Source organism: Prinia subflava, chromosome 5 (assembly GCF_021018805.1).
Source record: "Prinia subflava isolate CZ2003 ecotype Zambia chromosome 5, Cam_Psub_1.2, whole genome shotgun sequence".
Taxonomy (NCBI): Eukaryota; Metazoa; Chordata; class Aves; order Passeriformes; family Cisticolidae; genus Prinia; species Prinia subflava.
The window spans coordinates 48,126,346-48,143,906 of NC_086251.1; the positions used below are offsets into that span (position 1 = coordinate 48,126,346).

At 42.5% G+C, this 17,561-nt stretch overlaps 1 protein-coding gene across 3 annotated transcripts in view; it reads right to left on the reverse strand.

The window, feature by feature from the left end:
* Window positions 1–178: 178 nt before the first annotated feature.
* BTBD7 (BTB domain containing 7) overlaps window positions 179–17,561 on the reverse strand; it is a 50,762-nt gene continuing 33,379 nt past the window's right edge. Inside the window, exons 5-13 of one of the 3 annotated variants that reach the window (XR_010080581.1) lie at window positions 16,476–16,551; window positions 14,020–14,180; window positions 13,556–13,699; window positions 13,212–13,325; window positions 11,521–11,710; window positions 8,128–8,306; window positions 7,057–7,485; window positions 2,454–5,084; window positions 179–2,381 (exon numbers count right to left, since the gene is read on the reverse strand). Coding sequence is in view for 2 of the 3 variants with exons in the window: in XM_063399253.1 (XP_063255323.1) it covers window positions 4,269–5,084; window positions 7,057–7,485; window positions 8,128–8,306; window positions 11,521–11,710; window positions 13,212–13,325; window positions 13,556–13,699; window positions 14,020–14,180; window positions 16,476–16,551 (2,109 nt within the window). In the remaining variant the exon portion in view is untranslated. Of the gene's footprint in view, window positions 5,085–7,056; window positions 7,486–8,127; window positions 8,307–11,520; window positions 11,711–13,211; window positions 13,326–13,555; window positions 13,700–14,019; window positions 14,181–16,475; window positions 16,552–17,561 lie in introns of all 3 variants that reach the window. The other 2 variants (XM_063399253.1, XM_063399254.1) reach the window with 2 other exon arrangements.

Consider the following 17,561-nt stretch of genomic DNA (forward strand, 5'->3'; position numbering starts at 1 on the left):
CTTTGGTGTTCACAGCATTGTTGTGCGCTTTTTGTCCCAAAAGCCTTTGCCCTTGGAGGGCGCTTTTCTGTTTGTGCTGCTGGGCTCCTCTCCCCAGCCCTGGCCACTGCAGGCTGGAGGGAGCAGGGCAGGGTGGTGGGGGCAGCAGCAGCTCAGGGGAAGCAGCCACACGACCACGTTCTATACAAGCCATTTATTTGAAATGCCAACTATACGTAGGATAAAGTCAGTGTTACATGCTTCTCAGCAACAGTAGAAAAATAGAACCAGTGAAAACCTTTTTACAACTGTAATGGTACTCAAAAGAGAAATGTATTGTTTTACAATGCATCACACAAGACTAGAATTCAAGTTTGGAGGTACCTAAATAAAAATACTATTTTTTTTAAAAAAAACACTATGTACAATTGAAGCGTAAACAAGTTTTACAAAGTACTGGTTATGCAGGTTGTAGAAAAAACACTTGCATAGGACATGAAGTCAGTTTAAGAAAGTTTTCTGAGCCTTTAGCATTGAAGGCACTTGACTTTATACCAGTAACAACACAAGGACAAGAAACAAATCCTTAACACTGCCAAGGGCAGGGCTGCCTTCTGGCAGTACAGGTAATTACGGAAACCCCAAATGCGGTTTTACGAGTTTCCCTCTAAGCTGATCCCTGCATCCAGCAGGGCTCAGCACCACCTCTACCACAGAAGCATAAAATTATTAGAAGAACAGTGCCTCAAACAGCATTAGTGTTCTTTAAAAAAAAAAAAAAAGAAACCCAGAAAAACCACCAAAACAACCAAACCAAAAACCCACACAAAACACCCAACCCCCCTATGCCCTCCCCCTTACCGAACCCAAACCAAAAACCCCTAAAGACGTACATTTGGGACATTCTGGGATGAAAAACCAAGGCCTACAAGTACAGGTGGCCACAGCCTTAATTTTTGTAAGTGAAAATCCTGAAGAACAGGAAAATACAACATGAAACTGCCAATCAACACAGCAGTTACTAATACACAACTACAATAATTCTGTGGAACAACAAAACATTTCAAAGGAAGGATGTGTTTCAGGAATTAAGTTATTCATCCATATATTAAGGAAAAGAGGAGTTGGGTTTGGGAAAAGGGGAATAAGACCTTTTTGCATGTTGCTCACTACATGTAAGTCTGAGCTCTCTCTTTAACAGAACAAGGAGCATGAGTCTCCCTCAGTCAAAAAACTCAATGTTTATACCTCTATACTCAAGCAAAATAGTCAATCATCTGTCATCTCCATCTAATTTATAGGAGGAAAAGGTGTCAATTTCCAGCCTAATCAGAAAGTGCTTCATGTAAACAAGGAGCTTCTGCACCAAAGTTTCAGCAGACAGAGAACAAGGAGTAGCAGGTAGCACAGGTACACGTGGTGTGTGCGTGAGATGTAGGATGAACACTGGCTTCTGAATAATGCTGCTATGAAAAATGGTCTCGCCCCTCTGCACATCCCAAGTAGGAAATCCTGCTCTGGAGTACAAAAATGAAGTTCCAGTAATTCAAGAAATCCTTCTTTTCCACTTCAAACCAGCTGCCATTAGCTGCCATCTTCTTCCCAATTCAAAATATGCAAGTGAAAACACAGATTGTCTACATGGCCTGATTGTCTTTATGGCCTCAAAAGGACTTGTCTCTCATCCTGCATCTACTTTTAAGCACTTTATTCACTCTTTTTTTAATACTGCTCAGTTCCTGAGACTTCAGAAACAATTTTGTATTCTAAAACGCAGACATGTCCTCCCCAGAGGCATTTCTCACCAGCTTATTCCAAAGCCAAAGCATTTCATGATTTCCCTCAAACCATGACCTCAAAACTTCTCATCTTCATCAGCCACACCCCCCTAAATTTCAAGCTTTAAAGTTTTATCTGTAGATCTCAGTCCCACCTCTGCCCAAGTACACAGTGCCACATCAAACTATGATAATCGAAATAGTTTTCCTGAAGTAGATCTATCAGTTTTAGGCAAAAATATTGAGAATAGTAAGTTTTCTGAGGACAGCTGTAATTTTTTAGTAGTTAAGCTGCCAACACACATGATGCAAGTCCAGGGAGTTTCAGGGTTCTTTTGTGAGCCGGTCTCATGCTGATGAGGATGAGACCCTCGTGTGCAGTCAGACAGCACTGTGCTCAGAGCTTCACAGGAAACCCAACGAGCCTCAGCCCCCTCACCTGCAGCTGCACCATCCCCCCACTGACCACTTCTTGCATTTAACAATGTTCTACACCACAGTCCCAAGGAAATCCCACAGATAGGTGATGAAGCCAGGACCACCCAGTGCCTTGACTGTGGGTAAAAACCAAAAAAAGCTGACAGAGGAAAAAAAAAATCTCCTCTCATCTACAAGACACATCACCTGCAGAGTTTAGGCAAGTTTCTGATCCAGTCCTACATCATGCTTTCCATGGCTGCATCTCAAAAGGAGCACCTGCAGAACCACTACAGAAGCAGGTCTGTAGAGGTGTCTGCAGGAGACACAGGGTTTACTGGTTCAGAGACCCATATCTTCATTTATCTAGAAGCTATTTGGTAGCTTGGAAGTGCAGTATTCAATATATTTCAGTAACACTGTGTTGTTACCAGGCCCTTCATACTTTAATGAAACACTTTAGATAAGAATCTGCCATCAACTAAAACCAAAAGTAAAGTTGCAGCAAGATTTCTGTTAAACAGTATTAAGCACTTTGAGCTGCAGGAAACAATTCAACCTAACCTTAAAGCAGTCCTTAGGTCACACCTGGGGCTACAGCTTTCTGCTACAGGGAAACTCGTTATAGAAACTGCATTTTACCTCCCCCAAACAGGACTTTACCAGCAATCACTACTCTGCAGCTGCATCAGATCCCAATCCTGAAAGCAATGAATTTGTTGTTAAAACTGTACAGTATTAAGGATGTACTTCATAACTGTAACACTTCCCCTGGTGCTCTGCTGAACCCTGCCCCAGTGGCAGGAGCCAGCCCAGACCAGCATCCTTCCCTCCTCACATCCTGTTGCCAGGGGAATCTCATTCTGTGCTTTCAAAAAGCAAATCAGGCAATGCAGGTGCAATTTGAGAGTGCCAAAGCTTCCCACGTGTGGTGGTGCTGAAGCAGTGACTTCCCTTGGGTTCTGCTCACAGAACAGCTGCACCTGCAGGGCCAGGTGAGCAGCACTGAGGGATGACACTGAGTGAAGCCCTTTAGTGAGCACAGGCAGGAGAAAGCAAGGCCATGGGCTGTCCCCCAGCACCCCAGGGAGGGGAACCCTCCCAGTGTTCAGGCGACAGCGAGGGGTCTGTGCCTCATCTTCCTGACACTCCAGTTCGCAGGAATCCGCTCATCTGGTCTTTGCTCGCCCACGGATGAGCAGCTGGAAGAATGAGTAATTACTGTAATTCTTACAGTATTTCTAGATATATTTCTAAATGGGCAAATCAGCAATTCTAGTCTGTCTAGTAAGTGCTTACTGCTTCCAGGTGGTCATGGAGTCCTCCATGGTCACAGCTGAAACAGAAGTAAACAGACTCAATCTGTCATATTCCAGTGAATTTCATGGGAATTTGGATTACTAAATATCCCTCTGGATTCTTAAAACCCCAAATATAATTTTTGAAGTGGGTTTGCTATGTATATAAGGATAAGACCAGCTGCCAGAACTTTTCAAACCAAATATTACATTGGATTCTTGCCCTAGTCATACAAATCAGGAAGATTTCAATCTAAACAAACAAAAAAAAAAATCCAACTAAAAATGTAGTTTTTTTGATGTGCTGTTCTTTGGAATTCCTATAATTAAAAAATAAACACATTGTTATTATCTCATAAGAAAATACATTTCATAATGTGCAACCCAATGCACATAGGGAATCGGCATGTGAAAGGGTAAATGCAAAAGTATGAAAATACAGTCCTTTAAATGTGACATTAAGGTTTAACATATTAGTACAAAACTAATACACTAAAATAGATGTACAGGTGCAAAAGGCTACCAGGTTGTAGAAAAAAGGTACCAGTTTCTGTTTGTTTAAAAGGCTTAATTAAATCTGCTCCAAAAAAACTGCGACAAAATAAACCCAGAAGCAGCTTTAAAACCAAACTGATAACATGCCGTCTCTAATAAAGCAATGTATGTACAAAAGAATTGAGCAAAGCTGAATTTTTCTGCTGGCATGAAAGAATTTCTCTGACATAAGTCAGGCCAAAAGTTGCAAGGAATGGGATGTTTACAACTCTTAGGCACAGAGAAATACTGGAGGTTGCTTTCATAGGGCAGATTTTTTGTACAGGAAGTCTGGTTTGTTTGGAGACCTCCTTCCTCTGCTTACTCCATCTTCCCTTTCCAAATCTGCATTTCTCTGTGCTCCGTGTTCCAATGGCTCATCATCAGCCAGTCTCCTGCTGGCTCTCTCCTCTGGCACGTCAGAGCTGTATGCAGGGAGTGAAGGTCTGGTGGAGGTTAGCCCATAGGTTAAATCCGTTTCCATTTTTGTTCTCCCCCTGACGTGGACAGGGCCGTTCCCAGCATTTTCCTGGGTAGCCAGTGCCAAGTCCAGTCGCTGGGGAGGTTGCTCTAAGACATCGAGGTGTATTGGCTCATTCTTTTGCCTGTGTTGATGCCCATCTTGGGAGAGCAGGTATTCCCTCCTAGAATCCTCTTGCTTTTTAGGAGATATCTGGGAAGGTAGATAGGCTGACTTTAAGCCACTTGGTGATGCCTTATTGTGGCTGTACAAATCTGGGCCAAAGTAAATGCCTTGTGAAGGCAAAGGACTGTGCCTGTTGGGTGCTGGAGTAGAGGGTCTGCATGCAGCATTGGAGAAGTCATAGAAGTCAGGGTATTCCTGGGGATTTTCTCGAGCATCTATTTTTTGCTCTATTGCATGTTTTTTCCGAGAAGCAGGCATGTGTCTGTTCTGAATACATGAAATGTGCTGGGGTGGGCCGGGCCCTACCTCTGTGACCGCCTGGCTCAGCTCTGTGTCCACCGTGAGCTCTGGCAATCTTCTGTCTTTCAAAGACATTGCTGACACACCCATCGCGATGTCTGGCATCAGCTCATTCAGCAAGGGCTGAGTACACTGCAAAAGAAAAGAAATTGGTCCATGGAAACAAAGAAAAGAGCTAAACATAAACTGTATTTAGGATGGGTTTTGGCATTCAAATTGGCATTTTCCTAATCTACTTTAGTCTTGCCAACTTCAGCCTGCAAGTTTCCTGCACTGTTTAAAGAACACATCTATCCGCCAACCTTCACCTTCCTGCTTCTTTCCTTCATGAAGCTATTGTGTCACAATTACAGCTCCTCTTAAATGCATCTTGCCTTCAACATGCAGTGAAGGATACTGTACTGCTGAACTTCTTAAAGGCAGGCCTGCTTTAAGCTACTTACAGATCAGTTATCAAACCAAACAAGGTACTTGGTGCAGAGCCTAACAGAAGAGCCTAACAAAGCACACAGTTCCAGTGCAGGGAAGCCACGACACACAGGTGTCACCATGACAGACACAACCCTTCTGCTTGCAGTCCCCATTTTAAAGCAATAAACTGCAGACACTGTGTGCAGCACAGCCTCAGGGCGTGGGGGAGCATCAGCTACAGGCTCACCAGATCCACAGAGCACGTGGAAGCTGTTGTGTGGCATTCTTCTCACCTACCCCAGGCTTGTCTCAGCGCAGAATTGCTCATATTACAGCCTTCCAGAGAAAAGAGTGATATTTCTACTTACATTTATCATTTCTCATGAAAGCAACTTTAGTGATCATTGATTAATAGTAACTCACAAATTGCAGAAAATACAGAACAAAATTATCACCTGTATTAAGCCTATGCTCCCCCTTGCATTACTTAAGGACATGTTCTAGCTAAAATATTTCTGATATGAAAAAGGTTACTATATAGTTTCCTTAGGGAAGTCAGTATTGATCAAAGGACAGTGACATGCTATGAATCCCACCTCTGACCAAACAATGACACACATTACTAATATGAAGTTACGTATTTTATTCTAAAATAGAAAAAGAAGTGCAATATATTTAAGACAATTGCTAATGGGAAGAAAATGGATTTTATTTTTCCAATCAGAACTCAAGGATCAAATCTGCATCTAATGTGCCACAATTATGCACTGACAGTTTTTTCACTGCAGAAATGAATCACCGGATTCTTCATTCAGCACTTCCTGTATTTCACAAAGCTGTGTCTTTACTTGATATCTTACAGTTCATTGTTTTTATTACATCATATTGTAGTTCAGTAACTATAATGACTGCCTCTAAATGCTGTAACAAACCCCTTTGTATCAGTAATTACCAATTTCTGCTTGCCAATTCCTTTTCAGATACTTCTCAGCTGTAAAGCTTTCATACTCTTCACACATGTATAAAGGCAACCTGTTTACTTCAGACTACTGACCTTGAATAGCCAAAATATCCCCACTACTTCTACTTGTGAATTACAGTGTGCAGTCCACTACTGAAGCTGGCTTATGCTTTGTTTTAGTGTAGAGCAAGCTACACTTGCCACACAAGGGGTGGCTGAGGTCACTTGGTCTGTTCAGCCTGGAGGAGACTGAGGGGAGACCCCACTGCAGTTCCAGCTTCCTGAGAGGGGAAGAGGAGGGCAGACACTGATCTCTGCTCTCTTGTGACCAGTGACAGGACTGAGTGAATGGCCTGGAGTCGTGTCAGGGGGGGTTTAGATTGGATATGAGAAAGGAGTTCTTCACCAGAAGAGGCCACTGGAACAGACCCTGTGGGTCCCTTCCAACTCAGGATATTCTGTGATGCTATGATTTCAGAAGATTCCTGAGTGCCATTTGCCCCTCCAATAACGCTCCTGCTCTGGAATGTTCATCTTCCCAGGGATTAGGACATGCCTTCGGGATCTAGAATGCTGACACACAGTTCTGTAGAAAAACCTCCTAACCAACAAAGATGCTCTCTTTATTTAACAAAGCCAAGTCACTTCACCATAAGAATTCCCTCCAGCTCCTTGGATGAGGTACTTTGAGCAGCCAGAAAGAGGCCAAAGAGGAGAAATCACAACACTTACTGCTTGTTTCTCAGCTGCCATCACGGCCGCCGCCGCCGCCACGGTCTGGCGGCCCAGAGCCGCGGTGTTGGTGCAGTCGGGCGGCGCCGCCTTGGCGCCGGGCAGGTACACGGGCGGCGCGGCCTTGGGGGCGGCGCGCGAGTGGAACAGCGAGTGGTTACACGGGTACGAAAAGGAGCGCGAGGGGTGTTGGCTTGGCACCCTTTGCTTCCAGCCCACTTTGAACTGGTTATGGAGAGGAGTTGCTGGTGGGTGGTATGGGGGTGGAGGAGGCGGCAATGGTGGATGGAAGGCCACGAAAGAGTCCAGTTCTGTAAACATGGTTTCTGCAGTGGGAGTGCTGTTGACGCGACATCGTCCAGACTGTCTCACCGACAGCAGGGGGCTTTCATCCCCAAATCGCTCATCAGGAAAGAATTTGTGAGGATTCTGCAAAGGTAAAAAAACCAGCATGTAACAAGTCAAAGTAGGAAGCCATTTAGAAAAATCTCCTGAACTAACACTCTCAGAAACATGCTAATACTGTAACTGCCTGGCTGTGCTACATACAAGCTCACCAACACTCAAGGTGACAACAGCGACCATGCAAAATAGACTGGGTTTTTTTTAAATAATACAAGAAGTATGAGATTCACTGTAAGTTGACCAACAAATGCATTTGCTTTAGCACCAGTGTATAAACAGAAGAGGGAGTTTCAGTTTCCCAGACCTGACACGTACTGTGCAGACCTACAGCAAAATTACGCCTTTTTCTCCTCTCTGTTTTAAGAATAAATAATCATCTAGGTTTCCAGTTATGGTTTCTACTGTTCTCATCAACTCTCTCTTTAGCAGTTTTATTTTGTCCCCAAAATTTGTGTCAGTAAGAGCCTCCTGAATGGCAATGACTCTTGAGAAAACTATTTATACATTGCACTTACAGCTTTATAAAATCACACACATCAAATGCAACTGGCGTTTGCACCTGGACAGTCACGCAGGCATTTCAAAGCACTTGTGCACCTGCATGCACATGCAGCAAGTACTCCCATTGCAGAGCACACAGTGGCCTTCCCCAGCCATTCCTCGTACCTGCAGGAGCTCAGCAGCAGCGTCAGACAGCCCAAATTCCCGCAGCACGCGGATCTGGATCTCGTAGCTGACAGTGGCGCCTTCCCCACAGTTGAGGGCGTAGGCCCTCTGCACCTGCTCCGTGTGGCGCAGCTCCTGCAGCCGCCTGATCATCTCCTTCACAACCAGGAGATTGGGAACTGCAGGGGTAACAGAGGGGAAGGGGGGTAACACAGAGTCCTTTTGTTCAACTGGGAGACACTAAGTTGAATTGCAATGGTTAGATGTATTCGGAGGGAAAAATCTAACATCAGGCTGCCTTGGCTTTTTTTTTAAGAAGCATTCTGCCAAGAACAGTTCAACTTACACATATTCCATGGAGCATCACTAAGGCACATGGGATAACACACCTCATACAAATGATAAAAACATACACCACTTCTCCAGCTTCTGCTAGAATAAGTCACAAATAGAGCCTTCTTTGTAAACCCCTTATGATGCAGGAATTCCATGATTTGAGGTGGGGGCAGGATATCTTAAATAATAACTGAATGTTCCCTCATGAATTGCACAGGCCAAGAATTCATTGATTTTTTTGGCATACAATTCATACTTCTAACACAGTTCTATAATCACAAGACCATAACACCAGTATGTAACTAGAGAAAGAGCATTTTACAAAGTTACGTGAACTGTAAGCCAACAAAAACCTGTTAAAATGATGTTGTTTTATGCAGTCATATTGCAATAATTTTTTAAAACCGTTCCAAAAGAAAGTCATGTATAATTTTGGGTATTTATCCTGTTGCAAAACTTTCTCATGTCATTTCTTACTGCTGTTTGATGATGAATGATATTTCTCTCTGGTGTTCTGTCTTAAGGAAAATGTGCATATAAATAGAGAAGGCCAATCCAGATCTCTGAGTGTGTAAGTCCTGGCATCTGATCCTTTACCAGCTTTACAAGTGTTATGTATTACCATGACCAGATGTCCATAATGTAAGCTCATAAAAATTAAACAGATCATACAGCAAGAACAGTGTGAAAAGACATTTGCATTACAGAGAAGGAGAAAACCCAACACCACACAATTACAACTGGTCCCAATTTCACAAAGTTTACACTGGTACATGAAGGAGAAGCATATGCAATGCAAAATACTCCCCCCTCAATGGAGTTTCTGTACTGAGAGGGGAAGGAAGGAACCCATTCTAACCAGTCTTCAAGGCTTGTGAGTAAGTCTTCTACGCTACTCTCCACACACTTAAATTCTTCTGAAAAATCCTGGTTTAGCAACCAGATGTTTAGCTACAGCCAACATTTTGCTAATGCTTAAAGAAGAGGATCTAAGAGAAGTCTGAGGCAGTTCTCCAAATTAGTAGGCATAAAAATGATATAAGGTCTTCATTAAAAAATACTGTCTTCTCAGACACTGGGTTTTGGGGTTTTGTACTATTATTCATGTGAAACACATGGAAGAAAGATTATGTATATGAAAAAATACAATTCTCTCGGCTGCAAGATTTCTAATTCAGACTGAAACTGGAAAATGCGTAAAGAAACTCAAGCACTTGCAGAACCTGGCCTCAATTTAGAGCAGGCTTCAGCTGAACTCAATTTACAATAGTGCTGCAGCAAGAGCACTAGAACTGCAGCAGGTTTGTGCAAATCCAGTCCTCAGGCAGTGGGTCCTAGGAGAAGGCAGGGACAGCCGGGCTGTGCAGCACCCGCAGTTCTGAGCTCGATGCTGCCCAGCTCTCCCCCAGCACTCCCTGTGCTCCATCTATGCTTCAGGATGGATTCCTGTACAGCTTAAGAGTTTGGGACAGGCTTTAATCTCCTCACATTAACTGGGCCCCATCTGTCCATTCTAGCAAAAAGGCATTGGCAAACCAATCAATCCTTTTGCTTGATTACATACTTAGCAAAGCAGACAGTTGCCAGGACACAATTCCTGTGCTCCAGCTACTGGCCAGGCTCAGAGCTCGTATCTGTGTCCAAATCAAAGGACTGGCAGTAGTTGCTACCTATTCAATTGTACAGAACCAAAGGTGCAGGGCGGTTTCAGATTGGTTGAGTTGTTTCATGCCTGCCAACAGAGCCAGTCTTTCTGAGAACATGAGAACTTTGAAAAAACACTGAAGACCTCTGAGAACCTGTTGCCTTTCTACTTTATATTCAATTCATGCTAAGTATATTTACACTTTTCTGGGGAGGGAAGTCCAAGTACTGTAATGCACTGCTGAGATGCCACAGGTTTGCTGAGAGCTCAAAATTTCTAAAAAATTGGCACTTTTATCAAATTTTTCAAACAGAAGTTTTCAGAAGCTCCTTTTCAGCTTTAACAAGTTTCTTTCCAGATTGGAAGCAAACAGATCAAAACCATTCTACAAGTTTTCCTAGAAATCTTATAACTAAACAGTGTTTCAAATCTTCCTAACACTTCAAATTAAATTCTCTTGCAGCAATTTCAATCCATTACTTTTGTCCTGGCTCTATCATCTGTAAGAATAGTTTATCTACTTCCTTTCAACATAGTTGACTAAGGACAGACATAATTAATATATAAAGAGCTTATAAAATGTGGAATGCCATAGGCGCAGCATTTTCCAGTTCCTTCACTGAATTAAAATTTAATCTTGGTTATTTAGCTACCTAATCCTGCCCACTAAAACATCCACTGACCCTTCCAAGTTGTCATCAGTTGCAAGTTTTGCCAGTGTTTTCTCTATGCACACTGTGTATCAATGGGAAAGGGAAAGGCAGCAAGAGCTAGATGCTTTAGGAACCCCACTAGATACATTTTTCCAGTCTGACACCAAAAGATCATATGCATAAATGACAAAATATATTTAGTATATATTTTCCTGGCTTGCCTGTGGGGAATGTCACACTAATTATCCTGAAGTCAAGAGAGGCCATATTTACTTCAGCCTTTAAAAATGTACTCTGACACATTCGTCACAAGGAACTAGGTTGTTTTGGCTTCAAAGCTGAAGTGGATTTGGTAAATTGAAGTAAATGTGTTTTGAGTGCCCATTTCCAGTACTTTTCTGGCATACTTTGTTCAGCTGATTTCCTTACAGGATATGTTCTCTGGCATTTGATTTTTGAAAGAAATTTTTCAGATCTTACCTATATTGGACAACTGGTTTGCATAAAACTGAGAACCCTGTAGAAAATTCTGAGAATAGAGAGCCAGGCTCCAGCGAGTGCTCTACTGTGTTTAACCAGCCCAAGAGTTTTGTTCTCTAGCTAGTTACTCTGCCATCCAAACCCATTGAGTATCTTTAGGACAGACCGAAGCAAAAGGACTATTCCTGGTGCAGAACTCCTCCCGAGGAAACGATGCAGTTCAGTAACTGGCACTCACTGCAGGAGCTCACTCGGCACGGGAAGCCACCAGCAGCTTACCTGGGATCTCGTTGGCTATAACCGAGGGAGGGCTGCTCTGGTTGGTGCTGACCTGCTGGTGGCTGATGAGGTGGCAGCACTGCGGCACCGCGTTGTTCACCATGTACAGCGTGTCGGGCACGTTGGACATGCGCACCATCCGCAGGCGGACCAGGTCGGTTTGCTCCACCATCATCTCATCCAGCACCGACTGCAACGACAGCCACCAGAGCCATGGAGCACTGCACACACCCCGCTGCCCCGCTGCCAGCACAGCCCCACGACACAAGCCCAGCCACGGCCACACCACAGTCACTTTGGCAGGTCACAAACAACAGCTGGTCTTTCAGCAGCACTGTCTATTCCATTTTCCAGCCACGATCATAGCTGAGCTTCAGAGCCAAGAGCGGGCAGGAGAACAGTTTGGGAAGGATGCTTTGCTTCTTTTAACCTGTCAGATTAGAACTGACCCTCCCAAGGCCAGACCCTCTGGACTTCACACAATTACTGCCTGCAAGTCTCAGCCTTCCCTGCCATTGAATAGAAGGCACTAGGCTGAAAATGAAACATGTCTTCCTCAGACAATTTAAAGAATAGAAAAAGATTTAAGCCTACCCTTTGAAGGTTCATACTTAAGATCAAATGAATTTACTTGAAAAAAGGGAGACTATCAGTGAAGTAAAAAAAAAATCAAAAATCACTATTTCACAATTTTTTCATTTTACAATAATTAAACTATCTATAGGAGGAGTAAAGTTACCAGAGACTACAGATGAGAGTCCTCCCTCTAAGGTTAAAAAGCCTTAAAATGCTTTGAAAACTATTTACAGCATATTATGAAACCAGTCCTAATAAGTAGGAATTCTAACAGGGGCATGGGGGTTGTTAGAATGCACTTTTTACTTTGGATAAATACTAAAGCACTCCCACAGCATATACCTGAAAACTAAGAGTCAAAGCTTTTATCGCATTTTTGTTAATTTTAACAATCCAAGATACAAAGAGAACATTTTAACCAGCTAGTCTTCCTTTGCTATTTTAGTGCCACTCAGTGCTCTCTAACTGCTGTGCCCAAAATGCAAAGTAGTTTTGTTTCTTCTCTTCCCTCACAGAGGACATCAAAAACATCTTAGGCCTTTAGAAAACATTTTCTCTCCTAGGCACAGAACAAAAGCTCCAAATTCACCAGAGCAGATGTCAGAGCCTGTAGGTGATGTGGATGTACACAACTTCACCTACCCCTCTTGCTCTGCTGTCACCTGCACTGCTGGGACTCACAAACTGTCACCTAAGTCAGAGCTACCTGAAGTGGTGCCATTCATCAGTGACACAAAAGGCTCCCATTCAGGCAAACAGAACGTAGCACCTTCCTGCCCCACACAGCACCATCTCCACCCTGCCACCAAATGTCACCACAGAGATACTACAAGATCTTCAGCTTGACAGTGCTCATGCAAGAAATTAAATAGGGAAGCGACTGCCTGAGAGGGAAACAAAGGATTTCATTCAAATTGGACACGGGATATTTACTCCATTTTGTGGAAGATCACAAGATTTTGGGTATGTTCTGATTCAAACAAGAAGATGAAATATCAGTCCTCTGCACAGTGGAATAGCAGTTCCCCACCCAGCTCTGGTGGGAGCTGGGGAGCCTGAAAGAGCTGGCACCAAGGTTGCTGACTAGCTGCAGACTGGGACTCTCAGGCTCTCACCTTGCCATCCGCCTGCCAGGAGGGCTGCCGAGGAGCTGGGCCGGCAAACTGGCTGGAAACCAGGCAGGTTTCCCTCAGAACGCTGCTTTGTTTCCGCTGGAATTTCATCAACATCTGTCTCGCAAACATTTCAATTTCGACAAAAAAAAATTTTGTTGAAATTTTTTCTGACCAGTTCTAGAGACTTGAGCCTGATGATCAATCTTGTAAGTCTTGTTAAATTGAAAATGTTAGTATTTTAGGCCAGTACACGTAAAGAGACACAAAACATCCCAAAATCTTTCCCTGTTTACAGAACCCCCGATGACTCCAATCTGAGAACAGTCAAGTGTTGCTGATATTACCTTAGCCTCCTCCACATATGGCGAGAACAGTCTTGGCCGCACATATATTCCAGCATTTTTTTGCCGCAGCCAGGCATTTGACTTTCCACCCTCTGACGTTGGTAGCATGTCTGAAGGAGGAGTACTAATCAGGCCTCTCTTCATCTTTAAGAATCAAGAAAGAGTTTAATGGTTTTTTAAATACTAACATGATAAAATCTTGCATTAAACGCATTCTTTACACTGAATCCTTACACTACTGATTTTTCTTTAGCCTTTTGATAGATTTAAAGAACACAAAACCTGACCAGAAAAAGAGTGTTGTACATCTATTACACTCAATGACAGCATTTTAGAAGTTAATTCTTAAAATAAACAAACAAAAGCAACACCCACCAAAGCAAAAACCCCCTCACACCTGAACACTGTAACATGTGAAGTACAAAGAACCCAGAGATGGTATTTGTATGAGACTACTGACTTACTGCATCACTCAGTACTTCACTATTCATGGGTAAGATGTGCTCAATGCGGACAAAAGGTAAAAGTGGAGACAGGATCTCCCTCAGCTCTTCAATGTCAAGATCTCTCCTCTTCACACCTCTTTTATTCACACTGTGAGCAGTACCACTGAGTAAATTAGGCTCTGTGGGAAGGAACAAGACATGCTAAGTTTTCATCAGAAAGTTTAAAGAGGAGAGCACAAGGTACAGGGCTTACAGGAAGTTACAAAAAAGGAAGGAAAATTCTTATTTTATATCAGCAGTGCTCATCAGCACTGTTCCACCAAACTAACTGAATGTGGCATGTGGTGCTATGGTCTAGCTGACAGGGTGGTGGATTAGTGAAAGGTTGGACTCCATGATCCTGCAGGTCTTTTCCAACCTAAATGATTCTATGATTCTACTTCATGCCTTAAAATCTTATATGAAGCATCCATAGAGATAGGTTCAGTTTATACCAGCACAGGTCACTGGCACAGCTGCCAGTTTCAAAGTGTAAGCCAGGCAGAAAATACAAACACAGCATTTGCAATAAACATTTGGAAAGCTCTATTAAGAGCTATGGTATGAAACAGTTGTACCTCCCTGCTAGCAGTTCCCCCAAGGACTCTACCCTGTAGCTCCTCTGCCTTTGCCCGGCAGTTCTCCAAGACATTTTCTACCAATTAAGGTCTGAAGAGTCCTCAGGGATACATTACTCTAGCTTCCTTGTGTAACCCACCTCAGTAAGTTGGTGTCAAGCCCACTCAAACTGCTCTCATGGTCACAGGACATCTATCTGTACCAGCAGTGCCATCTTCCTGGAGACAGCAAGATGACTGTGCAGCCCACATGTGTATTTTAGGTATTGTGCCCAACCTGAATCTGACTGACTCGCTCCCCTCTTTGAGGAAACCTGTCAAACATACCCACCCTCCCTTAGTACATGCAGCTCAGGTTTTGGCCACAGCTCATTATGTTCTCTAATGCTTTGTGGCATTTTAGTGACACCATCATACACTCAGAGCTGCAATATAAGGAGTGCCACTGAGGAATTCAGATGAAATTACTAGACTAAATCTGGCCCTAATCTGACAGAATTTGGCGTTGCTATTTCTGCTTTTGTTTATTGTGCTATCTGATGATCCCAGATAAGAGAAGTGAGCTGTTTACTTAATGAATGCCAGAGCAAGAAGCTGTGCAGTGATCCCAAAGGAGCAGCTTCTGCCCCAGCCCAGGTCTGTTACTGTTTAACCGGCTCCATTGTGTTCCAGTGTGCCCTAGGACAAACACTTGGAAAATCCTGTTTTGGAAATAGGTTAATACTTATTTGGGACACTAGAAGCACATCCTTTAACTTTTTGTCATATTTCATAAAACATGTCCATGACAAAGCAGTTGTACTGCAAGCAGTAACAGTGGATTTCAAAAGCATGGCCAGTCTTCCCAAGACAGCAGTTACCCCAGTACTGCTCTGTTTTTATTCAGGCAGGTTCTTCCCTTTCTGTTCCTCTTCTGGCACTACGTGATTGACACTTCATAGTGCACATGAACTACAAGATCCTTGCATTTGTTATTTGAGACATACACGTTTAACCTACTTCCCACATCCAATACGTGTAAGACTGCCCTTGAAGCAACCATTGTAGCAATAATGTGCATCTAGGCTCATAAAAATACATTTACATCTAGTGTGGGGAAAACACTGGTGCCACTTGTTGGCTTGTTTCTCACTACCACAGATTCCTGTCAGAGAGACACACTCTCTGTGCCTAGTGAAGTGAAAGGCTGACACAGTAAACTCTTACTGCGAGAAGTCTGCATAACAAGATACTGCAGGGAGTTTTTATTTGATGAACTAGTTACAAGAAAAATAATTCTGAGACAACAGGAAACCAAACAGACTTCAAAATCAGACAGTCATAGAGGCTGAAAGGACCTCTAAAAGTTTGGTTCAGTCACAATCAATGCCGTCTTCCTGCACCTCCCCAGGTAAGGTACAGCACACTGCCCGTCACTGCATCCAGCTGGGATGTGAATACCTCCAAGGATGGAGATCCCACAGCTAATTTGGGCAAAATGTGCCAGTATCTGACCATCTTCACAACTTCTTGTACTTCAGTGAATGCCTTGTTGCCTCTCATCTTGTCCTGGGTGCCAAGAAAAAAGTGCTGCTGCTCTATTTTCTTTGCTTCCTGCCATTAGATATTTATAGACTCTGCTAAGATCCCCTCTAAGCCTTTTCTGCTTCAGGCTAAACAATCCCATCTCCCTCAGAATGCTGTGTTCTCATTTTGGATAACAAAACCTTTAAAGAAAGCAAGAGCATTTGCTTTGTTTTGACTATACTATGGTCCAAGTTGATTGAATTACCCTAAGTTACAGACGACTCACAAAACAGAACTGCCACAAATTCTGGTTTATTTGGTTTAGTACTGCATGGTTTAAAGGATCCTCACCTCGATCTGCTATCCTCTTCATCAACTGGTGTTCTCCCCATTTAATCAGATATTTAAGAATATCCTGTTCACTTGCCTGTAGAAAGAGGAAGTCAGTAATCTGTAGATGCTTAATGTCACACGCACACAAACAAAAGAAAAAAACTCACAGGTCTTTTACAGCTCTAAAGAAACACAGTTGTACCTAAGCATGAAGTATTTGCATTTTATGATCTGCTCACCACTTTCTCCTAGTATTTTAAGTTGTACTACAGGCATATCACCACCATAATTTCTACATTCATATTACTTATTGAATCCCTAGGAAGAGGAAGAAGTTTTGTATAAAAGGAAAAGTTTTATTTAGTATGGAAACTTATAGGTATAAAGTTTGAGTTACTAAATTTAATTAAAAGGGGCAATTCTACCTCTGGGTGCTTCAAGCTTTTGTTTTACATTACAAATTCAGCAATATAAGATCTCTTGGAAGATCAACAGTACCGTTAACTAATTTCTGCAATGTTTCAAGTAAACAAAAGTTTAAAAAAAAAAACTTTAAATAATCTCTAACACTTTATCCTTTACAAAAAAAGTAAGACTGAGATGAATGCAGTTAAAAAAATTTCTAGTAATCCTTAAGCTATTAAAGGGTGGTCATCATTATTCAGTTCTCCCCTGAAGAGCAACGCCAGCAAAAATCCAGAATCTTTCTGCTGGCCAGTATGGTTCTCTCTCCCTAAAACCACACAATCACCAAAGGCAAGTTACATTAAAAAAATTAAAAATTTCTGCAATACTTGTCAGAGAAGGTATTTTTCTCTCTTCATGAAAATAAATTGAGTTTTCAGAACCATTTCTAGTTTATTAGCTCCCACTGCCCCAAATTAGCATGTGTGCTGTAACAGCAAAATTACTCCCACCATGTAATTTTATAAATCTCTTAAATAGGCAAGGCAAATGTTAGGTTCAGAAATGCTTTGTTTAAAATAATTTGCATCCATTTATAAACTATTATTGGACTTCTAAGCAACAGCATATACCACATTTGGGTTGTGTTACAAGCCAAGAACAAAACAATATTCTTAATCATTACTTCCCTTTCATTTT